Raw genomic sequence first — 10,909 nt, 5'->3', positions numbered from 1 at the left:
GGGCATTCAACAGAAATCTGAGATGTATGTCAACAACTGAAAATTGGAAAACTAAAAAATTCAGTTTTCCAGCACTTTATTATTTTTGTACTTTTTACACCCAAAAATTTCATTGCTTGCCCAGCTACAATTAAGCTGTTTAAATAAATGTGTTGCAATGGGAGAAAAAAAAGTTGTGTGTCTGAAAACTGTAGGTACTGGGGATTTTTTTTTTAAATAAATTACTCCCTTTAAAAAAAAAAAAAAGTAAGGTTGAGAAACACTGCCTTATACCACACTATGGGAGGTGGCACTCAAGGGGGCACCAGATCTGCTCCCCTACCGGTACCAGAGAGAAAAACTTCTGGCAACAGTGCTTGTGGCAAGCACAAACACTTCATGTGGAATGGACATGAGGAAAATCACTTGAACTTCTGAATACCTAAAAAAAAAAATACTTCACTGGGATACTCTTACAGCAGAGTCAAAAGAAAATTCTCCCTCTGTACAGGAGTAACCAGAAACATAAGTATAACCCCGCCAGTAGTAAGAATTTATTGAAAACTAGAGCATGAAGACATGAGAATATCAAGAAAAGTTTACATAACCAGAATTTACATGAATAAGAAATGAGACACCCCTGCAGAAGAAAACAGACAAAACAGTAATATTTTGCCATTACAAAAAGCATGTATTTACCATCATAACTGTGTTCCAGACACCTTGAAAACTTCATTAATGTAAAGGATCATTTTTCTGAATATGGATAAGTACAATTTGTAGTAGTAAAATAGAAAATAAACAATGAATTTAACAGATAACATTTATCAATCCTCATGCCATATTTAAGAACACAAAGAACTGCATCATTACACAGAATACATGAATGCCTTTTAAAGGCAAAAAGTTTCTAGCAAAACAGTACTAAACTAAAACAGTGACTTGGTAAGTATTAAAACAAACTCTCATTGGCTACTTTTCGTAAAATTATACTAACATGCCGTAGAATTAAACGTTATGTTAACTGAATGGTCCAGAGCTCAACCAGATGTTGAGAATATTCTGAAACTCAATAGACAACAGAAATCATATGTAATATTGGGCAGGCAAAATAGTTGTGAAAAATTTAAATCACACTTGAGAAATTATAAGAATACTATAGTGGTGGTGTCATTTTTTAAGCGAATAGCTTTACAAGCAACTGGATAGCCAAGTCTGTGACAAATATACAATAAATACAGTATAGTTTGGTAAGAATTCTGTGTATTATAAAAATAAACTAATTTCTGCAAGTTGCAAGAGGCAATTGAACCTATTAAAAGTAGCACAATGAAGCTATGAGACATGGAAAGTTTGACTGCCAGAAATCTTTCAAACCAAGCTGATTTTGGTTTATTTTATGCAGATATTTACAAGTTCAATATATTTAAAAATTTATTGTTAAATAATTCCTCTTCAACCTTTTACAAACTTTGTTTTTTCTCCCTCTAAATGTAGCGTTCTGAGGTGTAATCTAATAGTTGTAGTACTTGTAGCCTCAATTCATCTGCCCTCAATTGCTGACAGTTCAGTGTCAAATTAAAAATGAATTTCACTAATAAAAACAAGCAATAGATCAAAATATTTTTATTTCTCTAAAACAAACTGCTGGGTGATCGTGCAGAAGAGTAGGGGAGAAAAAAAAGCAGAATTTTCAGATGATGTAAGTTAGTGTAACTTCAGAGAAACTAATGAACTTATGCCAATTTATGCCAACAGAGTTTGGCCCTTTTATTCTTAAATATTACATCATGGCCAGATGAAAGCTATGTTTATATATAAAACAATGTTATTGTTTTTAATTGTAAGAGAAGAAACTAAGTTTGAACTTCTTTAAACAATTTTTTTTTTAAATAACTGATTCCTATATTATTGGGAAAGCTTTGATTTTTATTAAGCAGCTCTAAAGTATCTATAATTTCCTATTAAATCTTGGAATACAAGAAACTACTAACTTTCCTCTTAGCATTTCCCTCAAGCCATTAATATTCCACCTCTGCTTCCGTTTTGCACTCAGCCTGATAATAAGACTCTGAAACATAACTATCACCAACTTATTTTATGTATTACCAGAACATAAATCATAAACATGGTTGGGGTAAAGATGATAATTGCTTAGACACACATTACAGTGGGAGATTGATTGATGTTTGCCTTGTAATTAGCTGACAAGTCCCTAAAATGGATTTGACATGATGCATCAACTAGTGATACTGAAATGAAATGCAAAGATTTAAAAATGATCTCAGGTGTTCAAGATTTAGAAAATTAACCAGAATGTGCATAAGAATATTAGATAGATGCCCAGTGACATACCCTTCAAAACCAGAATTTTATTTTAGTATTTATACTGTGCTTGCCCTTGTATCCAAGTTCAGAATTCTGCCTGTCCTGCAGAAACAGATATTCGTAATACACAAAGCAACAAAGATGGTAGAGTTGCAAAGGAATGGCTACACTCTTGAGCAGTGGCTCCCATCTTTTTGAAGATTTGGACCCCTTTACACTATTAAAATGTTATGTGTCCCCTCCCTCCCCAAACCATATAGTTGTGACTGCAGCCTGCATATCCCTCAGCTTATGCTGCTTCCTAAATGGCGTCCCCCAGATAGCTGGGGAAGCAGCGTGGGCTGAGGGACTTGCTCACTGCCGACATGAAGCCTCTGAGGACCCATGTCAGCAACCAGCAAGTCCCTCAGCCCATGCTGCTTCCCCAGCTGTCTGGGGGACGCCATTCAGGAAGCACCGTAACTGGAGGGATGTGCAGGCTGCAGGCACAGCTATATTGTTTGGGGTCGGGGGGAGAGGAGGCGCATAACATTTTAATAGATTGAAAAGGGGTCCAAATCCTCAAAAAGATGGAAGCCACTGCTCAAGAGTATACAAGTTATACTAGCCATAAGGGCATTTTAAATAGTATTATAAAATTTCTTTTATCTGCACCTTGTTTTAAACTACACAGTTTTGTGAAGCACCTAGAGCTGGAGCTTTCAAAGGAGCCTAAAGGAGTCCGTTACATTCCCATTAAGTCAATGGGAGTTAAGTGACTTTAAATTCCCAGACAAACACTAAGCCAGTGTTTCTGTATATATGTATTATTTTATTTTTTTATCCATGTCAGCTTTAGTTATGTCTAAATATTGCTGTAAATGGAACCCTGAACTCGAGTCTACAAAGATAAATTAAGCCCAGCTGCAAAACTCTAAAGGTTAAATTACTTTTAGTCTTTATGTTCTGAAGTTGTTTCTCTTATTATATACAAACCCATGATACATGCCCATCTTCCCAACTGTGAACGTTCTTTTGGCTTCCTTCTGAGGACAGGAAAATGACTAAGGATCAAGAAACTGTGATATAACTCAAACTACGTCTGTCTCTGCATGAAAGAGAATATGTCTATCCTGGAGATGGAAGGTTTAGATTTTTGCTTGAACTGACATACACACATGAAATATAGCTGTGGCTGAGGAGAGCTAGCCACACCAACTACAGTCTTCTCAGACCTCTGGTACATTATACCTTCCAGCTCCAATGTACAGCCTGGGTCTGTAAAATGAATTGGGACTTTAAAGTTTTCTATGGTAAATTTTAATTAGGTAGAAATTGGCCTACACAGGGGGATGTGAATAGTGCTCTACATATCTTTAGACTTTTTTGGGAGTGTTTTTCAGCTGCAGCCCCAAACTTACTTTTAGAGATGTGAGGGCGAGAAGCATTACTGCATCAGCTATGGCCTAGAACTCAGTCACATATTTTCACAATACCCTAGTTTTTGGCAGCAAGGTCTCTACCTTGAACTGAAAATAAAAAACAGGTTGATTTTTTTTGTTTTTTGATACAGATGAAAATTAAGTTAAAATAAAAACACATTTAAATAACCTTATTTAAAAAGGTTTGAAATAAAAAAATATTGTATGGAAACATTAATCATCTTCTCACAGCCCAGCTGACACAAACACAACCTACATTATCCTCTCCTGCTTCAATATTTACCCTCTTTGAGGAAGATTAAGAATTGTGAGCATTTGAGGGAGGGATAGTTATATATTAGGTATCTTGCAAAATTTTCATATTAACTGGCTTAGTGGTTTTGAGACTGTTTGTTTTTTCCCCCACAGCTGGGAGGCTAAGCTTTTGTAGCTTCACTTTATCCAATTCCTTTTGTTTTAGGATTATTTAAAATTCAGAAACCAAAATGAGAAGGATAGAGCAGGGACATTTTAATAACCTCTTCCCTTCTGGGTTACTTTGGAAATTTTTGGCAAGTCTTCTGCTGTTGCACTTTTACTGGTAATAGAACAAGTGTTGATAGTGGATGAGTACTGTTACCACATGCATTCAAACTGTTCAGAGCAGATCCAGACAACTAGATGGTGAAAAAGCCAGTATTACCTAAGTTCTTCACAAACTAGTGACCCATTGTACAAGTAAAATATACAGCCATTACTGTCACAAGTAAAAGGAAAGAAACTGCATAGCGCCTAGTTTCGCTCTGGATTTATTACTGATTTCTGAAGATCAAATTTGTGTATTCTAAATCACTGAAATCATGTTTATCATTCCACATACTCATATCGTGTACCCTTACAGGAAACAAGATGAAAAAAAGGTATAGTCCAACATCGATTACTCTGGTAGCTCCAGTCTAAATAGGATGCTTGAAAAATATTAGTGTACAGTATGGACTGAGCTTCAATAAATTTACAATAAATCTTGCACTCTTGATTAGATCAAGCATGAGGTTTTCACACAATGGATTGTTTGCCCTGATCTGGAATGCAAGAATTATTGTAAAAAGTGATCTTATAGAAAATAAAAGTCTTAAAAAGAAATGCATTACAGTAGCAAGTCACCACTTCATGATAAGGAAACAGTCTATATATCTTTAGGATTTCATTCTTGATCTGTAATATCTTCATTTTGTTTTTGCTGTATCTTAGGCATTGGTAGTTCAAGGCTTGCCCATAACATGGGCTCTGCTTTCCTCATAGTGAGCTCAATCTTTGTAGCTGTCATGTTTACATAACTCCTCTTCACATCAATTACCTGGAACAGAGTAAGTATGTTTCACTTAAATTTAGAAGGAAGAATGTTGGACATGCGTAAACAATTACAATATGCTCAACATGCTTTAGGAGAGTTTGGCAATCTCCAAACATTTGAGTTTGACAAAAGTATAGAATGGAGTTTACCCCATTCACAAATATTTGCAACAATATTGGTATAGAAGGGTACAGTTTGCTCAGTAGGAATAGACAGGGGGAAAAAGGGAGGAGAGATTGCCTTATATATTATAAATGTGTACACCTGGACTGATGTTCAGATAGACATGGGAGACAGACTTGTTGAGAGTCTCTGGGGAAGGACAAAGGGCGATCTCATAGTGGCTACGTCTAGACTGCAAGCCTCTTTCGAAAGAGGCTTTTTCGAAAGCATCTTTCGAAAAAGCCTCTTTCAAAAAAGAGCATCCAGACTGCAACCAGTACTTTAGAAAAAGCAAGCCACTTTTTCGAAAGAAAGCACCCAGGCAGTCTGGATGCTCTCTTTCAAAAACACCCTGTTTGCATTCAGGAACGCCTTTTTTCAAAAGAGCACTTTCAAAAAAAGGCGTTCTTCCTCGTGAAATTAGGTTTACCGCTATCGAAAGAAAAGCTGCGTTCTTTCGATTTAATTTCGAAAGAACGCAGCTGTAGTCTAGACGCAAGTGAAGTTTTTTCGAAAAAACCCTTGAGTCTGGACACAGCCAGTAGGGGGATGTACTACAGACAATCTAAGCAGGAAGAAGAGGTGGATGAAGCTTTTTTTGGCAACTAATAAAATCATCCAACGCACTGGGGGACTTCAACTATCTAGACTTCAACTGTTGGGAAATAACACAGCAGGACACAGACTATCCAACAAGTTCTTGGAATGTACTGGAGACAATTTTTTATTTTAGAAGGTAGAGAAAGTTACGGAGTAGGAGGCTACTCTAGATTTGATTTTTAACTAATAGGGCAGAACTGGTTGAGAATTTAAAGGTGGAAGTCAGCTTGAGTGAAAGTGATCATGAAATTATAGAGTTCATGATTCTAAGGAATGGTATGAGGAAGAACAGAAAAATAAAGACAATGGATTTCAAGAAGGAAGATTTTAGCTAACTTGGACAGTTCATAGGTAAGGTCCCATAGGAAGCAAGTCTAAGAGGAAAAACAACCAAATACATTTGACAGTTTTCCAAAGAGACATCAGGGGTGCAAGAGCAAACTATTCCACTGCATAGGAAAGAGAGGAAGTATGGCAATAGACCACCCTGGATTAGCCAGGGGATTCTGAATGATCCAAACATCAATTTCTACAAAACGTGGAAACTAGGTCAAATTATACAGGATGAATACAAACAACAAAATTATATAAAGGGAAAAATTAGAAAGGTGAAGGCACAAAAGCTCAAATTAGAGCGATATAAATTCTAACAAGAAAACATTCTTCAAATATATCAGAAGCAAGAGAAAGATGAAGGACAGGATAGGACCATTAATCAAGAGGGAAGAACAGCAACAGAAAATGTACAAATGTCAGAGGTGCTTAATGACTTCCTTATTTTCACCAAGGTTGGTGGTGACAGTATGCCTAGAATAGTGAATGCTGATGAAAATGAGGTATGTTCAAAAGTTAAAATAGTTAAAAGTTAAAAATTACTTAGAAAAGTTAGATACCCGCAAGTGACCCAGGACAGATGAAATGCATTACAGAATACTCCAGGAGTTGATTGAGGGGATATCTGAGTCAACAGCTATTTACTTTGAAAAGTAAAAGAAGACTGGAAAAGGGCAAATGTAGTGCCCATCTATAAAGAAGGAAATGAGAACTGACCAGGAAACTACAGACTAGTCAGCTTAACTTCTGTACCAGGGAAGATAATGGAGGAAATGATTAAGGAACCCATTTGAAAACACCTAGAAGATAATAATGTGATAAGTAACAATCAGCATGGATTCGTAAAGAACAAATCATGTCAGGTTATCCTGATATTTTTGATTGATAGGATATCACAAGCCTCACAGATAAGGAGGAAGCAGCAGATGTAGTATATCTAGACTTTAATAAAGCATTTGATAAAATCTCACAGCCTTCTTATAAATAAACTAGGGAAATACTACCTAGATGGGGTCATTATAAGGTGGGTACATAATTGGTTAGATAACCACTCCCAGAAAGTAGCTATCAATGGTTCACAGTCATGCTAGAAGGGCATAACAAGTGTGGTTGCACTGGGATTAATTTTGGGACAAATTCTGTTCAATATCTTCAATTATTTAGATAATGGCATGGAGTAAACTTAAAATTTGCGTGTTATGACACATGGTCTTATGCCAGGGTAGAAAATGTTGATATAATTGAGAAACTGATTTGTGATGGGTTAGTCTAGGAGTGAGGTGTTATTAATCCTGTGATGGAAAGTGGTAATTAACACTAGATGTATCCTCAGAGAACTACCGGTAATGGAAAGTGGTAATTACCGCAAGATGTATCCTCAGAGAACTACCGGTAATGGAAAGACCCAATTGTTTGAGTACCAAGAGGTAACCCAGGATAAGCGGGAAGGGGGCCTGCGCCACTTCCATTTGTGAGTACAGGTAGAGTGAGTGGAGAGTTCTCTGCTCTGGAGTAAGATATGTTGCACCTGTTCTGAGCAGTCTTGTTCTCCTTGAGTTGAAGTCATAGTAGACCAGGGTGTTTTAGTTGCCCCATTCATTGAGTTAGGAGGTCCCATTGTAGGGGAAGAGGGATTCGGGTAAGGATGTTAAGAGGCAGGTAACTGGCTAATTGTGTAGTCAATACAATTTATATCAACTACATGACTGGTCAATAAGGGAAGGTGCTCTGACCCAGCTTATGCCAGGACCAGGAGCTACCCCTGCTGCAGCTCTTCAGTTTAAATGTAGTAGAAGCCAGGCACACAGACAGCCCAGGTCATACTACATTTAAAATGCAGAGCTGCAGCAGAGGTAGGTCCCGGACCTGGCACAAGCCAGGACTAAGCCGGGCTTGTTCTGTCCCAGCTTGTGCCAGGTCCAACAGCCCCTGTGCACAGGGAGGTCCCAGTGGTGAGCTGGAAAACACTCCCCACCCCCTGGGAATGGAACCGCTACTGGAGCAGTCTGTGTTCAGGCCAGCCTTGGCTGCTGGGGACGGGCTGCTTTGCATGTGCAGGTGTGTGTTACATAATGAAAGGGAACACCGCTATGCATCCCAAGTATTATATTCATTTGTGGGAAGTTGCATACTGAGGCAATTAAAAGTTGTATATAGCCAAACCTGCGTGAGAAGAATGCTCGAGTCATTGTGGAGTTGAAATATGCTTCAACAAACTGTAGCTGTGTAGGTCCTATCATTGATTTCACTGTATTTTTTGTAGGCCTATCTTGTGGAAGCAGTGGATTGTTTGTGAGAGTGACCATCTGACTGGTATGATATCTGGGCAAGTGACCATCTGAAATTTTTGTTTCTTTAAAAAAATTTTAGTCATCTGATACAGAAGATGGGACTCTAGCCTCCACTTTTCTTGTGGGGTTAATAAAATAGCAGCAATAAAACTCCTTGCCTCTGTGCTGTTTGGGAACAGATTCCACCACTCCTAATTGGAGATAGTGTTCTGTCTCGGACATAAAAGTGCAGTTTGTGAGAAGGGTCCCAGAAAATAGTGTGGAGGAGGGAGAAGAAAGAGCTAGTATATACCAAGAGAATAAAATCTAGCACCCATGTGTTGGTTATAGCTGCTCAGTTGTTATAAAAAGGGTGCAAACAACCTCCTAAGAGTTGGATGTTGGTATCTAGCATTGGATCTGGTGGAGATCTTGGAGATCCTTGACTAAGGTTTCAAATTTGATTGTTAGAAGCTGGAATATTGCTGTTGGTGACTGGTGTCAGTGCTGTTTTTGCCTTTGCCATTGCAGTTGCCATTCATGTGGCCTCCATTGACGATAGGAGGGGCTCCAAGGGAGTTGGTATGGCTGGTACCTATACTGCCTATTCCTAATTGCTGGGGTATGTCATAAGATGATTGAGACCTGTTTTGTATTGTTATTAAATGAGTTCTAGGGGGGGGGGGGGAGTGAGAGGAAAGAACCTCCTTAGCTCTGTTGTGCTCATTGCTGGAAAACTGCGAGTGGTGTAGAAAATGTTGGTACAGTACCAGAGAAACCTGGTTTTGAAGAGAGGAGATTATGGTGTAGACATGACCAGATCACTGTGTAACACAGGGGCTGGCAATTTTTAAAAGGGGGCCACTTCATACATTTCTGAAGTGGCCGTGGGCCGCCACAGAAGGGACAGGGCCTCAGGTAGAAGGGATGAGGCCAGGAGACTTCCCATGCTTTCCTGCCCACAGACCCTGATTGGCCTGGAGGTGGCAGAGTACGTGAAGTCTTGCCCCCCCCTGTTCCCAGAGAGAATTGCCAGCTGTTTTAAAACAGCTGGCCGTTCCCTTTAGGCACTGCAGCAGGAGGAAGTCTTCTCACACTCCCCCTGCCCACAGTCCAATCAGGGTCTGGGGGCGGGGGAGTGTGCCAAGTCACTCGCCCCCCTGCCCGGGGCAAGGGGTGGCTAGAAAGAACTGCCAGCTGTTTTAAAACAGCTGGCAATTCGAGGAAAGGGGGCAAGACTCTCTCTGCGCTCTCCCTGCTCCCAGGCCAATCAGAATACAGTGAGTTCTGGTAATGCAGAAGGCATCCTTGTAGTTTCCAAAAGCACCAAAGAGTATCATGAGAAGATCATGGAAAAGTTTCATGTATTTTAAGCAGGGTTACATCAGATGCAGCATTCTGTAGTGCTCTAACTATGGCTTAGCCACAAATGAAAAGATGAGTAAGTGAAGAGTTAATTACTTATCAGGCTAAAGCCCTAATTCTGCTGTGAGTGGCTGTACTTATTTGACCTGTTGTTCATCTATTAAGCACTCCTCCTCTAAGCCATGAAGAGAAAAACTGGTGTGCATATACATGTACAATACGCATGTTACTGTATGAATGAACAAGTCTGGTGTATGCAATTCTAGGCCAGATCTTTTCTAATGGCATATAAATTTTTTACAGTATTCAGATTACAATTATGATAAAACTAGTAAATCCTGCACAAATTAACTTCTCTTGATAATCCAGACTTGTAGAAATGTGGTAGTTTTAGGGGGAAAAAACCCCCTAATTCTATTCTGAAAAAGCTATGGCTGAGGGTAAAGTGAACTAAAAGTCTTAACAAAACATTCAGGAGGTTATACTTACTCCCCACAATTTCACACTGCGATCAAATTCTTTATCTCCTTCAAATATAATATGGATATTTAACTAAATGAGAAAAAATACAGAAGAGATTTATTATTGTCAAGTGACTTACTTTTAATTTAAACTATGACATTAGTACACTAATCCTACATCATTAAAGTTACCAGGACTTCACACAAACACACAAATCTACAAATGGATCCTAGGAGATGGAGGATCTCAATTAAATGTGAACATTTTTTACCTGTGATAACAGTACTAGGCTATTCAATTTTGCAAAATGTGTATTTACAGAATCAGAAATTAGAATATTTCATTTTAAAAATCTCTGTAATAGCACAGTATCTCTGCAAAGTTACATATGGTGAGAGAGCCTGCTTACTTTTAAAAACCGAACAATAATATTTTGGTAATGTAATTATATAAAGTTCTTTTAAAAAAGTTCTGTAAAGGTTTAAACGTAAAAAGTTTGTCTAAATGAACAAAAAAGGAAAAAAAATGCCTGCAGATCTACCAAAACTGAACCAATTAAGAATTATGTCTCACAAAGACAGCTATCTTGTTTTACTTTGTGTTTTTTCTTAATAAAGCAAAAAGATCGTATTTTAATATTTACACACAAAAGTGAC

General features: G+C 38.2%; 1 protein-coding gene across 1 annotated transcript in view; it reads right to left on the bottom strand.

The window, feature by feature from the left end:
• Positions 1-3,116: 3,116 nt before the first annotated feature.
• CHORDC1 (cysteine and histidine rich domain containing 1) overlaps positions 3,117-10,909 on the bottom strand; it is a 30,857-nt gene continuing 23,064 nt past the window's right edge. The window contains exons 10-11 of the mRNA XM_075919381.1: positions 10,281-10,343; positions 3,117-5,064 (exon numbers count right to left, since the gene is read on the bottom strand). Of these exons, the coding sequence (XP_075775496.1) occupies positions 4,912-5,064; positions 10,281-10,343 (216 nt within the window). The 3' untranslated portion in view covers positions 3,117-4,911. The remainder of the gene's footprint in view (positions 5,065-10,280; positions 10,344-10,909) is intronic.

The sequence above is a fragment of the Pelodiscus sinensis genome, chromosome 1 (assembly GCF_049634645.1).
Source record: "Pelodiscus sinensis isolate JC-2024 chromosome 1, ASM4963464v1, whole genome shotgun sequence".
Lineage (NCBI taxonomy): Eukaryota > Metazoa > Chordata > Testudines > Trionychidae > Pelodiscus > Pelodiscus sinensis.
The sequence above is the reverse complement of the archived record's forward strand: the minus strand, read 5'-3'. Positions and strand labels throughout refer to the sequence as shown.